Source organism: Lipotes vexillifer, unplaced genomic scaffold (assembly GCF_000442215.2).
Source record: "Lipotes vexillifer unplaced genomic scaffold, Lipotes_vexillifer_v1.1 scaffold1011, whole genome shotgun sequence".
In the NCBI taxonomy this organism is placed as follows: domain Eukaryota; kingdom Metazoa; phylum Chordata; class Mammalia; order Artiodactyla; family Lipotidae; genus Lipotes; species Lipotes vexillifer.
In genome coordinates this window covers 3,044,496-3,060,947 of record NW_006787698.1, presented here as the reverse complement: position 1 = coordinate 3,060,947, position 16,452 = coordinate 3,044,496, and the positions used below count along the sequence as shown (strand labels likewise).

General features: G+C 57.8%; 2 protein-coding genes across 2 annotated transcripts in view; one reads left to right on the top strand and one right to left on the bottom strand.

Moving 5' to 3' along the window:
• The first annotated feature begins 4,000 nt into the window (after nucleotides 1-4,000).
• PEX11G (peroxisomal biogenesis factor 11 gamma) lies at nucleotides 4,001-9,785 on the top strand. The gene is made up of 5 exons (XM_007460589.1): nucleotides 4,001-4,093; nucleotides 5,455-5,643; nucleotides 8,042-8,220; nucleotides 8,710-8,772; nucleotides 9,389-9,785. Exons 1-5 carry the CDS (start codon nucleotides 4,034-4,036, stop codon nucleotides 9,693-9,695), a joined length of 798 nt encoding a protein of 265 aa, XP_007460651.1. The 5' UTR covers nucleotides 4,001-4,033; the 3' UTR covers nucleotides 9,696-9,785.
• Nucleotides 9,786-13,875: 4,090 nt separating this feature from the next.
• Nucleotides 13,876-16,452, bottom strand: part of LOC103086095 (rho guanine nucleotide exchange factor 18) — a 27,454-nt gene continuing 24,877 nt past the window's right edge. Inside the window, exons 15-19 of the mRNA XM_007460588.1 lie at nucleotides 16,330-16,377; nucleotides 15,729-16,208; nucleotides 15,014-15,347; nucleotides 14,117-14,233; nucleotides 13,876-14,030 (exon numbers count right to left, since the gene is read on the bottom strand). Of these exons, the coding sequence (XP_007460650.1) occupies nucleotides 13,876-14,030; nucleotides 14,117-14,233; nucleotides 15,014-15,347; nucleotides 15,729-16,208; nucleotides 16,330-16,377 (1,134 nt within the window). The remainder of the gene's footprint in view (nucleotides 14,031-14,116; nucleotides 14,234-15,013; nucleotides 15,348-15,728; nucleotides 16,209-16,329; nucleotides 16,378-16,452) is intronic.

The following is a 16,452-nucleotide window of genomic DNA, read 5'->3' as shown; positions in this document are numbered from 1 at the left end:
CGTTTCGGGAAGATCCCACATGCCGCGGAGCGGCTGGGCCCGTGAGCCGTGGCCACTGAGCCTGCGCGTCCGGAGCCTGTGCTCCGCAAAGGGGAGAGGCCACAACAGGGGGAGGCCCGGATCAGCAACCAAAAAAAAAAAAAAAAAAAAAAAAAGTCAAACATTGTTACCCTATAATCCAGCAATTCTGCTCCTAGGTATATGCCCAAAGGAATTGAAAGCAGGGACTAGAACGAGTACACGTACACCACGTTCATAGCAGCACTATTCACAAGAGTCAAAAGGTAGAGACAACCCAAGTGTCCATCAACCGATGAGCAGATAAACAAAATGTGACAGAGCCAGAGCATGGAATATTATTCAGCCACAAAAGGAATGAAGTATTGAGACATGCACAACGTGGATGAACCTCGAAAACAGGGTCGGTGAAAGAAGCCAGACACAAATGTTCACATATGGTATGATTCTATTTATATGAAATATCCAGAATAGGTAAGTCCATAGACACAGAAAGCAGATGGTGGTTGCTAGGGGTTAGGGAGAAGAGGAATAGAGTGACTGCTCGAGAGAGTGACAGAGCAGTGATGGAAACGTTTTAAAACTCTAAAGGTGGGATGTCTGTACAACACGTGAGTGTACTAAATGCCACTGAATTGTACATCTTTCTTTTAAAAAATATTTATTTATTTATTTTTATTTGGTGGCTCCGGGTCTTAGTTGCAGCAGGTGGGCTCCTTAGTTGTGGCACGTGAACTCTTAGTTGCAGCACGCATATGGGATTTAGTGCCCTGACAAGTGATTGAAACTGGGCCCCCCGCATTGGGAGTGCGGAGTCTTTTTTTTTTTATTATTTTTTATAAATTTATTTATTTATTCATTTATTTAATTTTTGGCTGCATTGGGTCTTTGCTGCTGCACACAGGTTTTCTCTAGTTGCTGAGAGCCGGGGCTACTCTTTGTTGTGGTGCGCAGGCTTCTCATTGTGGTGGCTTCTCTTGTTGCGGAGCACGGGCTCTAGGTGCGCGGGCTTCAGTAGTTGCGGCTTGTGGGCTCTAAAGCGCAGGCTCAGTAGCTGTGGCGCACGGGCTTAGTTGCTCCGCAGCATGTGGGATCTTCCCGGACCAGGGCTCGAACCCGTGTCCCCGGCATTGGCAGGTGGATTCTTAACCACTGCACCACCAGGGAAGGCCCAGGAGTGCAGAGTCTTAACCACAATGCCACCAGGGAAGTCCCGTGGCCACTGAGCCTGCGCGTCCGGAGCCTGTGCTCCGCAAAGGGGAGAGGCCACAACAGGGGGAGGCCCGGCCGGTAACAACAAAAAAAAAAAAAAAAAAAAAAAAGTCAAACATTGTTACCCTATAATCCAGCAATTCTGCTCCTAGGTATATGCCCAAAGGAATTGAAAGCAGGGACTAGAACGAGTACACGTACACCACGTTCATAGCAGCACTATTCACAAGAGTCAAAAGGTAGAGACAACCCAAGTGTCCATCAACCGATGAGCAGATAAACAAAATGTGACAGAGCCAGAGCATGGAATATTATTCAGCCACAAAAGGAATGAAGTATTGAGACATGCACAACGTGGATGAACCTCGAAAACAGGGTCGGTGAAAGAAGCCAGACACAAATGTTCACATATGGTATGATTCTATTTATATGAAATATCCAGAATAGGTAAGTCCATAGACACAGAAAGCAGATGGTGGTTGCTAGGGGTTAGGGAGAAGAGGAATAGAGTGACTGCTCGAGAGAGTGACAGAGCAGTGATGGAAACGTTTTAAAACTCTAAAGGTGGGATGTCTGTACAACACGTGAGTGTACTAAATGCCACTGAATTGTACATCTTTCTTTTAAAAAATATTTATTTATTTATTTTTATTTGGTGGCTCCGGGTCTTAGTTGCAGCAGGTGGGCTCCTTAGTTGTGGCACGTGAACTCTTAGTTGCAGCACGCATATGGGATTTAGTGCCCTGACAAGTGATTGAAACTGGGCCCCCCGCATTGGGAGTGCGGAGTCTTTTTTTTTTTATTATTTTTTATAAATTTATTTATTTATTCATTTATTTAATTTTTGGCTGCATTGGGTCTTTGCTGCTGCACACAGGTTTTCTCTAGTTGCTGAGAGCCGGGGCTACTCTTTGTTGTGGTGCGCAGGCTTCTCATTGTGGTGGCTTCTCTTGTTGCGGAGCACGGGCTCTAGGTGCGCGGGCTTCAGTAGTTGCGGCTTGTGGGCTCTAAAGCGCAGGCTCAGTAGCTGTGGCGCACGGGCTTAGTTGCTCCGCAGCATGTGGGATCTTCCCGGACCAGGGCTCGAACCCGTGTCCCCGGCATTGGCAGGTGGATTCTTAACCACTGCACCACCAGGGAAGGCCCAGGAGTGCAGAGTCTTAACCACAATGCCACCAGGGAAGTCACTGAATTGTATATCTTAAAATGGTGAACTTTTTGTTATGTGAATTTCACCTCAATTTAACAACAACAAAAAAGGAAACAGGCTATGCTAACTTTTTGAGAAAATGTCTTTGAATTTTTTGACCGGCTAGTCCATAGAGACTGCACAAAATTCAAAAGCTACAAAACAGTGCAAAGGTGAACATTTTAATCTCTTCCCAGTGACAACCAAAGAATGTTGCTCACTGTCTGGCTCTACAAGGACTGAATCATTGGCAACTGTAGTCACTGACCTTCATCAAACCCTGACAGGAGTTCAGGGCCGAAGATCAGGAATGAGGCTCTTTCTGCTCAGGGAAAACTGTCAGGACTTCAGATAGATATTTTCAGGACAAGTTTTTTATGAGCCTGGATTCTTGCATCTTTCCAAACTAAGAAAAACACTAAAATCATTAACTGTGGTATTTGTTCCTTGTGACCAGAAGCTACGTTCTCCTGAGATGTGTGATTACACACACCCTTCTCCAAAATCACACATATACTGACCTTCCCCCCACCTTTTCCTCAGAGCTGTCTGAGGCTGTGTCTAGGGCTACAGTCCTCAGTAAATCCCTCAATAAAACGGAAACTCGGGCTTCCCTGGTGGTACAGTGGTTGAGAATCTGCCTGCCAATGCAGGGGACACGGGTTCGAGCCCTGGTCTGGGAAGATCCCACATGCCGCGGAGCAACTAGGCCCGTGAGCCACAACTACTGAGCCTGCACGTCTGGAGCCTGTGCTCCCCAACAAGAGAGGCTGCGACAGTGAGAGGCCTGCGCACCGTGATGAAGAGTGGCCCCCACTTGCCGCGACTAGAGAAAGCCCTCGCGCAGAAACGAAGACCCAACACAGCCAAAAATAAATAAATAAATTAAAAAAATAAAACAAAACAAACAAAAAAACCCCGAAACTCACAGCTCTCACGGTGTGCGTTTTTATTTGTCAATACCAGACACCCAGTTATCCTCTCTGGTGCAATACCAGTTATCAGATTCTCGTCTATTCTTCTAGAACGGTTCTATGCGTTTCCTTGACATTTTTTTTTTTTTAAAGGGGAAGAGTTTATTTATTTATGCATTCATGCATGCAGGATCTTAGTCCCAGGGACTGAACTTTCGCCCCCTGCAGTGGAAGCACAGCGTCCTAACCGCTGGGCCGCCAGGGAATCCCCCCAAGTTTCCTTGACTTTCTAAAAATGCCTTACATGATATGACAACAGCCATCCATGCTCCCTACAGACAAGTAGACAATACAGAAAGGGTGAAGCAGGAAAATTAGAGAACTCCCTTCTTGGACCACGGCAAAGAGGTTGGTGCTTTTGCTTGGAATATTTTTGTGTGTGTGGGCAGTTGGTTACCTTTGAAAACACGGGTAGCTAACTCCGAGGGTCCACCTGGGTGCACAGGCCCTGGGGACCGCACACGTGGCGGCCCCAAGGCTGCAAACTCTGTCCCTCCCAGAAGCAGAGAAACGGTCTGGTGCCCCACAAACAGTCGCAGCCGCGCCTGCGCAGAACGTTCCCGGGAGCGCGCAGTCTAGTGCCGGGCCCGCCCCCTGGCGCGGCGCGCTGACGTCGCGGTGACGTCACGGCGGAGTCGCTATGGTGGCCATGAGCGGTCTGGCGTCAGCGCTGGAGTCCTATAGGGGCCGCGACCGCCTGGTGAGGCTGGGGTGGAGCGCGGCCAGAGGTCTCGGAGTCGGGCCAAAGCCCCGAGACCCGGACACTGAGGCCAGAGAGGGAGCGGGGTCACTCACGATACCCCAGGGCAGAGGCCCTGTCCCCGAGTAGTGGACATGTAGGTTGTTCCGGCCACCCCATCGTGACTGGACATTTACAGTACCAACGAAATCCTCACGTTTGCACATTGGGATCCAGCCGGATCACTGTAGCTGGTCGTTGGGTCCCAAACAATATCGTATGAGGATTTAGGATGTTGCAGGGTACCCTCTGGCTGGATATTTGGATCCTGATAAATCCCCTATAGTCGGGCACCTAGGTTGTTCTGGCCAATTCAACCTGGCTGGACATTTCCATGCCAAACAAATCCATGTCTGGACATGTAGGATCGGACTAGGCCACTGTAGTTGGTCCCTGAGTTGTCCCAAACAATCTCATATGGGGATTTAAGATTTTGCAGGGCTTTCCCTATGGCTGGATGTTTAGGATCTGACCACATCCCCTCTGCTTGGGTATTTAGATAGTTCCTTCCAGGCCCCTGAGGTCAGACTCTGAGCTTGTCCCAATCAGTCTCTTACAGGTAGGCATTCAGGTTGTACTAGGGAGTGTACCAGTAGCTGGGCATTCAGGTTCCAACCGAATCCCATATGATTGGGTGTTCAGGTTTTAACAAATGCCCCCAAGCTGGACATTTAAATTGCAGCGTTTTTGCCATTACAAAGGTGCTGAAAAGGAATTACAAGTAAAAATAATATATAAAACAACAGGAAAAAGTATCTTCTGAAAAGCAGATGAAATAAAGATATAAGGGTGGTGATGCAGACCCAGTTCACCATGCCCCAAATCACCCACTGATTCCCAAATCACCACTGGGTTGCTTCTCACTAAAGTAATAAAAACAAATTATCCTTTTGTCCACTGGGTTGAGGCCTGGTCACCTTCCCAATCTACCGCCCAGCCACAGAATTTGGTGCAGCCAGGTAGATGCAAATATATTCAATACATTTCCACCTAGCCCTCCTACATGCTGGGAAAAGGAGGATCCAGGAGGTGGGAAATGGGGGTTTCTTTTTCTTGTCCCCATCACCTATGTCTCCAAAGACTGTGCCATTCAGCGACATGAGCCAATACTCTGTTAGTTTCCCAGTGCCTTTTGGACAATGATGTCATGTGTCTCCATTTATCCCACCTACAAGTATCCTTTTCAACTTTTGGCTTTTACTGGAAGTTTGTTGATTGAGACTTGTCCTCCCACTTGATCTTATGGGGTCCACGGCCAGGTCAGGGGTGATCCAGCTCAGTCCTGCAGCAGGGCCATGCTGACTGCTTCTGGTTTCCCACAGATGCGAACCCTGGGGTACTGCTGCCAGCTGGTGGGCGGGGTCCTGGTGGAACAATGTCCTGCCAGGTCAGAAGTGGGGACACGCCTGCTGGCACTGTCCTCCCAACTCAGCCACTGCAGGACCGTCCTGCGACTCTTTGATGACGTGGCCATGTTCGTCCACACTAAGCAGTACGGCCTGGGGGCAGAGGTAACAGGGCGCATTGGGCTGAAGGGAGGGGGTGTGGACCCCGGGAAGTCAGCATCTTATGGACTGGTCTTTATAAAGGCAATCATGTGGGCAGTTTATTACTTTTTTCAATTTTACTTTTTTTTTTTTTGGCCACACTGCACAGCATGTGGGAACTTAGCTCCCTGACCAGGGATGGAACCTGCGCCCCCTGCATTGGAAGTGTGGAGTCTTGACCACTGGACCGCCAGGGAAGTCCCCAATTTTACTTCTTTTGGAGACAATCAGATGTTCTCATTTCAATTTTAATTAAAAAAGTTAGCTCATACGTTTGCACATCCCTAAAGACTACATAATTAGAAAGTCTGTCTCCTTCCTGACCCTCTGGCCGCCAATTTTCCTCCTCAGAGGCAGCCACTGTTGTCAGCTTCTTGTGTTTCCTTTATGAGATCTCCTGCACCTGCACAGGCAAATACACATTGCTCACATAAGTAGTTGCATGCCATTTACACTCTTCTGCCACTTGCTTTTTTCACGTAACAGTACAACTTGGAGGTCATTGCATATCAATCCAAAGGAAGCTCCTTCCAGGAATTCCCTGGCAGTCCAGTGGTTAGGACTCCGCGCTCTCACTGCCGAGAGCCCAGGTTCCATCCCTGGTCGGGGAACTGAGATCCTAGCAAAAGCCACATGGTGCAGCCAAAAACAAAACCAAAACACAAAAACCAAAAGATGCTTCTTCCTTCATTATGGCCACATAGTACACATATATAGCCAGATGGTGATTTATTTAACTGATCCCCTGTTGGACATGTAGATTAGTTACATCTTGCCGTTACTCCAACAGAACCGCATCATTTCACCAGTGGATCTAGAGCAGTGTTCCTCATCCGGTCTGGATGGTGGTACAATCTTGTGCCCCCCAGGGGATGGGCTGAGAAGCTGCCCTGGGCCAGCCTGGCTGAGTCATGCCCCCTTCCTGGGCTGCCCTGCCCCTCCTCACTGCTCTCCAAGGGTCTCCTCTCTGACCCACTTACTCAGATGCTCCCCCATTCTGCCCCAGTGCCCGTGGCCTCATCATCCCCAATCTCAAGTGTTTCCCTGGACTTTCCTCCTGCTTTGACACCCATCTCTTCAGCTTCCTGTGCATCCCCCCCATCTCCTCTGTGAGGACTCCCCTGAGTCCCCAGGCAAGGGGTGGGGGGCTCCCTGCATCTCCTATGTCCCTTGGCCAGAACAAGAACCTCTTTTGTTGGTCCCCCCAGCTCCCACCTCCCGCCCCGGTGAGAATCTTCTTCCATAGGGCCCGGACCTTTTGCTGCTTCTCAGGAAACACCAGCGGAATGAGCACGTTGGGGTGGGGGTGGGAGGCCCCATCCTCACGGAGGGGTGAAGTGTGTCAGAACATCCCAGAAGGCCCCAGACAGGATGGCGGAGCTGGAGTGGGATTCAGAACCCAGAGGGAGGCAGGATCACAGCTGGCCAGTAGGAAGGAGGCGGGCAGCGAGCATTGGTGGGGGCTTGGCTGGGAGAGCGGGGTTCCTGGGACGACAGAGAAGAGGCAGAGGGTATGGCAGGCAGTGAGGATGACGAGGTTAAAGGCAGAGAAGTGAAGGACTTGGCTGGCGACCCGGCCAGCTTGGAGGCCTTGAGGGGGCCGGACCCTGAGGGGCAGAGCCCAGGGTAGAGGCTCCGGCAGCCTCAGCTGTCCCTGCCTCGCTGGGTGCAGGCAGGGGTTCAGGACTCAGGGTTGGAGGGCATGGGATTTGCAACTCAACAGCCTGAGGCCCATCCCTGTATGAGATGGGGCAGCTGGCACCTTCCTCTAAGAGCCTCAGTTTGCCTGTTTGCAGGGGTGGTGACCCCTTTCTGCTTTGGGGGAGGTGACCCAAGCCTTGCAGCGTAGTGCCTGCTGGAAGTTGGCACCGGGTGTGTGGCAGCCCACCCGGCCACCCTGATCTGCCTGCTCAGGGTTCCCTGTGGGGCTGCCTCCCCTGCTCCCCTCTCAGGGTCCTGTACCAGACACCCACGCACAGGAGCTAGGAAGGTTCTGATGCAGGCTGTCCCAAGTTGTCCTACATGGGAATCACCCAGGGACTTAAAAACATTTCCTGGTGCTGGGGCCCACCCCAGCCTTGGTGAGGCAGAATCTCTGGGGCTGGGGGCTGGGTGCGGTGTTTTTGAAACTCCCTGGGGGATTCCACTGAGTGGCTGAGTTCAGACCCGCCACTTCACTGGGCAATGTTGACCACACTGCTGAGAAATCAGGCCTTTGTTCTCCTGCAGTGCCAGCTACAGGCCAGCCTGCCAGGCCTGGACATTGCCCTGTGACTGCCACCTGGCATGGCCTGGGCGCCTAACATGGGCTGTGGGTAGGTCTGATCCCAGGCCCAGCCCCCCATCTCTCCCGGTCCTGCAGGAGGAGGCCATCTTTGTCCGCTGCGTGTCTGTCCTGGGCAACCTGGCTGACCAGCTCTACTACCCCTGTGAGCACGTCGCCTGGGCTGCCGACGCCAAAATCCTCCATGTGGAGTCTGCGCCATGGTTGACACTGAGCACAGCCCTCTGGGGCCTCTCCCTGCTCCTGGGGATTGCTAGGTAAGCAGTGGGGCCGCCCGCCAGGGGGCTGGAAGGGAACACCCGAGATCCCCAGGCTGACGGGAAGACAGGCTGGAAGCGTGGGGGTCTTCGCCGCCTCTGCTTTTCCTCCTCACCGCCTCACTGTATCCATACCCAGCTGGGCCATCAACCCTGCACGTGGCACAATGTTCTTTTGAGCTGTGGTCCTGGGGCCAATGTTTCACAGAGGCTGGGCTGGAGCCTGACTGGCCAGGTCAGAAACACTGGACGCTCCCAAACCTGCAGCCCCAATAGGTGGGGGGCCTGCCTTAGGGATGAGTCCCCAGGAGCTTCCGAGGCACGGCTGCTCTGGCGCTCCAGAAGGGCGCAGGACAGATGGAGCCACCCACTGGCGAGGCTGGCAAACTTTACAGGGAACCTGTGGCCACAGTGGCAGGCGGGAGCCTCCCCTCAGGCCCCTGCGCACCCCACCCGCCTTCTCCAACACCATCCTCTGTGGTGTTGCAGGTCCCTGTGGATGGTCCTGAAGCTGAGACAGAGGCTGAGGAGCCCCCTGGCAGCCCTCACCAGGTACGACGTCCGGGGTTTCGCCCAGGAGACAGGCCGACTTCTTCCTGCAGGCTGGGTACCCCAGAGGGTCTCCCCAAGCCAGGGAGGTGCTCAGAGTCACCAGCGATCAGCCCCGCCCTGTGCAGGCCCCGTTGTTGGGGGGGCATGACGTGTGCCACGTTGAGGGGCCTCGCTGCTACCTCCGGGTGGATGTAGCACTTTTACAGATGGGGAAACTGAGGCTAGCTGGAGGCCCCCTAGGCAGGAAGTGGCAGAGCCAGGACTCCAGGACTGAGCCTTCACGGCCGTGCCCCCATCAGGGAGGATGATGGGAGATGGAGTCTGTTTGCTGAGGACCAAGGTCAGTCACTATCTCATCCTGGGAGAGAACACGGGGTAGGGCCACGCCCAGCACAGGCCCAGAAGCTGCCCACACCCCTGCCCAGCTCCACTGGTTCAGGAGGACGGAGGTGTGGACCTGAGACTCTCGCTCCTGCCGTGGGCAACCTCTGGCGAGTGTGACCTGGACGCAGCCCTGCCAGTCCTCCTCCCTCCCCAGCACTCCTTGCCCTGCCCCTGCGGGTGGGCGGGGGGCGCCTGGGCCTTCCCTGAGCACCCCCCAACTCTGCTCCCACAGCCGGCTGCCCCAGGGCAAGCGGAGGGCCGTGGAGGCCCAGATCCGGTCGGAGGCACTGACCCTCCTGAGCAACCTGGCTGACCTGGCCAACGCGGTGCACTGGCTGCCCCCAGGCATCCTGTGGGCCGGCCGCTTCCGCCCGTGGCTGGTGGGCCTCCTGGGCACCATCTCCTCGCTCCTTAGCATGTACCAGGCAGCCGGGGCCGGCAGCCAGGCCTATGCCACCCCTGACGGACTGGGGAGCCGGAACCCTGACGGCGACCCTTCCCACGGAGCAGCGATCGCCCGGGAGGGGCCAGGTCTTTAATTGAGCAGATCAAGGCCAGATGTGGGGAGGTGCGGCCAGAGGATGTGCAGAGCAGCCTGGGGCACGAGCCCCCAAAGGGGCGGGTGGGTGTGGGCGGAGTGGGTAGACCCCGAGACTCGGTGCAGTGGAACAGGCACCCGCAGGCCGGAGTCCTGTATCCAAAAGGCGAGCGGGGGAGCCGGATTGTGATGGCGAGCGCCAGGTGGGCCTGAAGAAAGTGAAATGAGAATCAATTAAAGGCGGTGGTGCTGGTGCGAGGCCAGGTGTGAGAGCTTATTCCTAATGCCTGGGTCCCTCCTGTCCGCTCACTCACACGCCCTCTCCCCCCCCGGCGGGCGGGGGTGCCCCTGGGCCTTATTTTAGGGAGGGTGTGCAGGTCCCCCTGTGGGCCTGGGTTCAGCCTCCTGCAGGCTGGAGCCGCAGTGGGAAACCACACTTCCCCGCCTGCCTTTGGAGCATCCTTGGCCGGTGGTCCCCTCCGATGCTGCCAAGCACAGCCCGCCGACCCTGAGTGGCCCTCAGCCATGGAGGGTGGTCCTCCCTCCCCGCGGGCTCAGGCACCCCGGCCGTGGATGCTGACTCCACCAGGCTGTGCCCGGGTCTCGTGCTCCTGGGCATCACGGGGTGCCTGTCATGGCCGAAGCATCTCACAGCCACCGCTTGGACCCAGAGCTGCCGTTGTCCGTTCAGGGCTGGTCTGAGCATTTCATGGGCTCTGAGCATCTCTGCAGACACCCGAGGCTCCTGTCTCCCAGCTCGTGGAGAGCACGGCAGGCAGGACAGGACGAGCTTGTTTTCCAGTCTGACGTTTGAGAGGCCACACGCATGTGGCCTCGGGTGGCCTCGGTGGTTGGTGGGTGGCCCACATCTGCCCCTGGCTCTTGCCTGTGACCCTCCACATCTGAGTCCTGGCGGGAAAGCGGAGGGAATGGCGCTCTCCCTCACAACTCAGAAGCACCAGGGAGACCCAACGCACCGGCGGTGTTTACAGTCCCTAAAGCCTCATGTGCTTTCAACCACATTTTGTTCTTTTACAAAGAAGGTACGTGGCCGGGAAGAGCTGGGGTGGCTGCAGGGACCCCACCTGGCCCCATCCAACGGGGGGGCTACCTCTGGGCTAGGGGAGGGGGGAGGAGGAGGGAGGGGGTCCCTCTTCCCTCTGGTAAAGGGGGGGCACGCTCTGCCTTCCCAGCACCCAGAGGCACCAGCGACATTAGGGTGGGGGTCAGAGTGGCACCTGCCTACCTGTCGGGAGACTTGCTGAGTTAACACCTGGAAGGCAGCGTGTTTGTCAGGGGACCACGTGAACACCTGGACGTGTAACACGGCAGGTCACAGGTGCCCCAGGAGGCTGGCGTCCCCCTTGGGCCTGGGCAGCGGGGTGGGGACGCAGCTGACAGCCTCAGGCACAGCTGGGTGGGCTGGTGACCAGGAGCCGGCTCCAACTGTCGTGTGGCCACACCCTGCCCCATGCCCTTCCCTGGGCTGGCAGCTCAGCTGCAGGTTGGGGTGAAGCAAGACAATTCCAGGGGACTGGCCCCGGCGCGGGACTCGGGGAGCGTGTGCTCCGTCAGGGAGCAGGGAGGCTGAGGGGCCCCACCTTGTCGAGGAGGCTGACGCCCCAGGACCACAGGGGCGGCCTAAGTGGGAGGGGACCGGCCAGGGCGGGAGGACCTGGCGGCATTCTCCGCACCCTGGCTTCGTCAGCGCTCTCCCTGGGGGCCACTGTAGCCACCTTGGCACTGGCACTGCCTCCAACTTTGTCCAGATGGAATCACTGTCTGGGGCTTCCTCACCGGGAACAGAGCAGGCTACCTGGCCTGGGCTCTCTCTATGCAGTCCATCCAACCCCCGGTCTGAGCTGATGCCCAGCGGGGGGAAGGTGCTGTCACTTGCCTGGGAGGTGCCCCCGCCTTCCTACATTCCCCACCCCAGCCTCGGGGCAGGGGGAGCAGTGCACCCAGCAGGAGAGGTGACAGCGGCAGAGAGCACTGCTGTGGTGTCCTGGGCCCACATGGGAGGGACAGGGCATCACAGGCAGGCCCTGGGCCTGGCGTCCAGGCCTCCTAGTGCAGCAGAGGGTCTGAGGCTCCTTTCCTCCCCGCCCCCCGCCCCGAAAGCACACTGCAGCACCAACCTTTGGGCAGGTGATCCTTAAACAAAACTCCAAAGAACCGCCTCTCCAGTCAGCTCATCTCAGACACGTTTATTGCTAGAATCAGGTCTTAAGTTCTAGGGCGGTTCCGACATATATCACAGTGAGGAAATGCTGCCATCATTGTAAAAATAATTGTCGGGTGAACTAAGGTCATGGTCACGATTAACGTGCACAGATCCCACAGAAATAGGAACATCTGCTCGACCCCTAACTTTACAAATAAGACTGGACTCTACCCGGGAGTGACCTCGGGGTCCTGGTGAGATGTGCCCACGGTGCTGCCCGGCTGCTGGCACCACCCAGAAATCTCCTCGGCTGATATCCACGTGGCCTCGAGCTGCTGATCGCCCGAGGAATCCTCTGGGAGGGTCACAGCGGATCTGTGGGTGGGGCTCGCGGCCCAGCAATGTCCTCTTCACAACAGGACAGGAACTTAAAAAGTCAACTTTTCTAAAGTGCTCTGATGCGTCTCAGTACAAAACACAAACACTGATTACAGACGTGGCACGTGTCCTGGGGCAGGGAGGCTGCTGCTCTTTGCTGCTCGCTGGTGCCGCAGGCCCTCGGGCAAGGGCGAGGTGGGGGAGGTCCCCAGAGGGGCAGGAAACAGCTCTGGAGAGGTACGGAACCACTGTCAATTCCTTGTCACTGCTGGCTGTGTCACCTCGCCCCGGGTGCCCGGGCTCCCGTTCCGCCAGGACTCAGTCTTCCTGCCAATGCTTCGGGCTGTGGGTTCCACTGGGGAGCCTGGGGTGCAGGAAAAGGCTGGAATGCCCCGCCCTCCCGCCTGGCACCCAAGCCTGCACTTGGCCAGAGCTGGAATGTGGGTCTGACCCAGTTACCACGCTGGGACTGTTTATGGACACGCGGCGCCATCCCCGACACCTACAGCCTCGCCTCGGGGCTGGACCGGTGGCCTTCTCCCTCCTCCTGGGTGTTTGTTGACAATAAGCTGCGACAGCTCGCTGGACTTGAGGTGCCCGCGAGGCGGCCGTCTGTGCACTGGCTGGCAACAGTCACCACCCAGGCCACGTGGGTCCCCCCAGCGTTCCACCCCACTGCCCTTTGTCCCAGCATCTGCCCATCGGCTCGGAACACCAGCCCTAGGGGCTACCCCCTGGCAGCCCTGGAACAACTGGCCCATCTCATGGGGATGGAGGACCCTCCACCCGGGGCTGGGACCCTCAGGTGTGTGCCAGCCCTGGCTGAAGCTCTGGACTTGGCTTCCTGGGCGCCTGGTGTTCGAGAGGCCCACAGAACCACACTGCCTTGGTGAGGCGCCTTGGGAAAGCACCGAGTTTGACAAGAGCAGGTTTTAAAAACCTCCACCACATTAAAATGAGCTACGGTCAGTCCCTTCCAGGCCAGCCCCTTTCAGGACGAGTTTCTGCACCTGTAGGACCCGCCAGGCAAGCCATCAGCCAACCTCTCTGGCTGCCCAGCCCTGTGGCCCTGTCCCGGGAGAGCTGTGTGCTACCCCTGGCTGGGCTCATGTCTTGGTCTGGAGGTTCACCACGAACCCACTCCTGGAAGTCAATTCTGCCTGATTCTGTGGACAGAGCCAACACCACTGGGCCCCTTCTGGTGCCATAATGACTCGTTCCAGGGTCTCCTGGTGGCCATGGAGCCCAGCCTGGGCCAGCATCTCCTCAGGCCAGGGTCTGGCCTGTTGTCATGCTCTAGGTGGAACCACCACATTTGGTCACTACCTTGCAAACACAGCCTGGAGTTGGTCCCTCCTCTACCCAACTGGGGCGCTACGATGACAGCTCCATGGGTTAGCTTTGGTTCAACCTTCCGTTAAAAACTCTCCTTTGTGTATTAGAAAAAATAAGTTTACAAAGTTGCCCAGGCACCACTGCTAATCCTACAGAGAGCCTCAAGATGGCAGGCCAACGCTGCCCCGGCCTGGTGGTGGTTGGCAGAGGCCTATTTGGGAAGGGGAGAGGGCCGCGGGGCGCGTCCCCGGAGAGCACGGATGGTGGCGGCACGGGAAGGGGTCTGCAGCCTGAGCCACGCCCCCTAGAAGAAGATGACATCTTCCTTGCTGGCTTCCTCCTTGTCGAGTGGTGTGGAGAACAGGGCCGCGGGTGGGAAGGACGCCCCCCAGGCCTTGAGGGTGAAGTACTCGTTGGGGGCATCAGCCGGGACCGGGCTTGGGGCTGGGAGGCAGGAGTCTGAAAGAGAGAGGGGGTTGTGGGTGTCAGCAGCTGCCAGGCACTGTGGGTGCCAGGGGCTGGGGGCGGGGTGCAGGCCGGCTCACCTGGGGGCGGTGTGGAGCTGCGCAGGACGGGACTCAGCGAGCGGCGGCTCCGAGAGGCGTTCTCCTCTTTGCCCATGAACTTGTTGAGAAGCAGTGGCTGCTTCAGGTCAAATGAGGCTGGAAGCGGGAGGAAGGTGCCGGCTGGGGTGCTCGGCCTCGCTCCAGGCACAGGAGCGCTCTGCGGACCTGGGCCCAGGGCCTCATCCCACTTCTCGCCCACACTTTCCCCAGCGCCCGTTCCCAGGAATAGACCCCACTCAGACATTAGCGCCCCAAATTCAGTGACAAAATCCAGGGCAGACACCCCTGCCCGACCACAGAAGGCCCTGGAGTCATTCAACCTTTGGACGAGAGGCACCGTGACCCTGCTGCCCCGTGGTCCTGGGACACAGGCCCTGCTCCCCAGGAATGTCCCAGGGACTCTCCCCCTGGGCCTTCCCTACCAGGGCCAACTGGCTGCAGGGTGCTCTGGTGCCAAGGGCTGAGTGTGCCATTGGTGGAGCAAGGACACCAGCAGAGCTGGCAGCACCTGGACCAGCGCAGGGCGGGGCTTGGTGGGGGAGCGGTAGCATCATCACTGTGCAACTTCCTGCCCGACTTCCCGCCCGGGGTAACTAACTGTGCAAAGGTTTCCAAGGCTCGTTTCTGAATCACCAGCGTGTTCCCTTGTCCCTGATCCCAGTTTGAGGGCCAAGGCGGGAACAGAGCTGAGGTTTGATGTTTCCATTTTTTTGCTCTTTGAGATGAAAGACCTCCACGTGTGGGAGGCGAGGGGGCAGCTTCAGCTGCCTCACTAGCTGTGCCTTGGGGTTTCCTCCCGATGCCCCCTCCAAAGGCGAGGGGCCAGGCGGGCCCTGGGCAAGGTAGGGAGGGGGCTGCCAGGAGGCCCTGACTCACCTGAGCTCTCCGAACGGTGGGAGCCCCGGCTCTTGCCGCCCTTGTCCTTGCCGCCCTTGGTGGAGGCGGCCAGCTTGGTGGGGATCTGCTGCTGCACGGCCGCCTGCCTCTGGATCTGGTTAGTGGCGCTGAGCAGCTGGATGGGCACGTCGCTCTTGGCTGGCCGACCCTCAGCCGGGGTGCTGTCCCTGCGGGTCACCTCGGGGCGCTCTGCGTACTCAGGCCCGGCACCAGACAGCAGCGAGCTCACCCGGGGCCGTGGCGCTTTAGTCAGGGCCGCGGACCCTTCCAGCCCTTCCCCGTTGAAGCTGGGAGTGTGGCTGGGCGTCTGGGCCTGAAAGAGTGACAGAAGACACCAATGCTGGTTCCTTTGGGCAGCCCTTCCGTGTCCCGACAAGGAGCCACGCCCCACAGATTTGCATGGCGCTGCGGGCCAGCCTTGCCCCGCACTCTGCCGGCTCCTGGGTGGGGCGGGGTTTTTGGAGATGGATGGACCTGGCCTGCCTGCCCGCCCAACTCCCGGGTCAGGGGTGGCTTAACGGAAGCTTCTTAGCTGGGAGGGTCAGATCTGGGCAGAGGCTGACGCTGGTCCGACGGAGCTGCCGTTTACCGCCTGTCCCCAAAATACATACACACCCACGCATGTGCTCATGCACTCACAACTCACAGACACGCCCGCACCCGCGCGGGCCCAGGACGCACCCCCGGCGCTCACCTCCGCAAGCACCTCGGGCGGCAGCGCCCCGGCCGCCCCGGGCACCGTGTTCTGCTTCTTCACTCTGCGCAGCAGCTCCAGCCGCTCGCGCTCCCGCTCCACGGCGCGCTGGGCTTCGCGCAGCCGCTCCAGGTCGTGCTGGTAGGCCTGGCGCTGGCTCTCCAGCTCCTCGCGCTCCTGGCTCAGCTGCTCCTGCAGCCGCAGCGCCTCGCTCTCACGCTGTTGCAGCCGCGCCGAGGCCAGGCCCAGCTCCTGGCGCTGGCGCTCCCGCTCGCGCTCCCAGCGCTGCTGCTCCAGCCGCAGCTGGCCCTGCAGCTTCTGCAAGCCCGCCAGCTCCTCCCGCTGCTTCTCGAAGTTGCGCTGCCGCTCCTGCTCCAGCAGCAGGTTCCCGCGCGTCGACTGCAGCCGGAACTGCTTCTCCCGCTCCTGGAGGGCCGCCCTCTGCGTCTCCACGTAGCTGTCCTGCTGGGCGATGACCGCCTGGGGGAGGGGAGGGCCAGTGAGCGGCCGGCTTCAGGAAGAGCCCGGCCTTCCCCCAGACCACAGCCTCAACCCGGAGAAGGGCACGTGCAACCTGCCACGCTCCCCGAAAGCCGCGTACCTGGAGGCTGAGGAGCAGCTGGGACAGCGTCTGGATCCGCCGGACGAGCTGCTGAGAAAGGGAGAGGGGCGTTGGCGCTCTGCAGGAAGCCCTGCCGGGCGTACGTGCCCGGCCCCGGGGGGG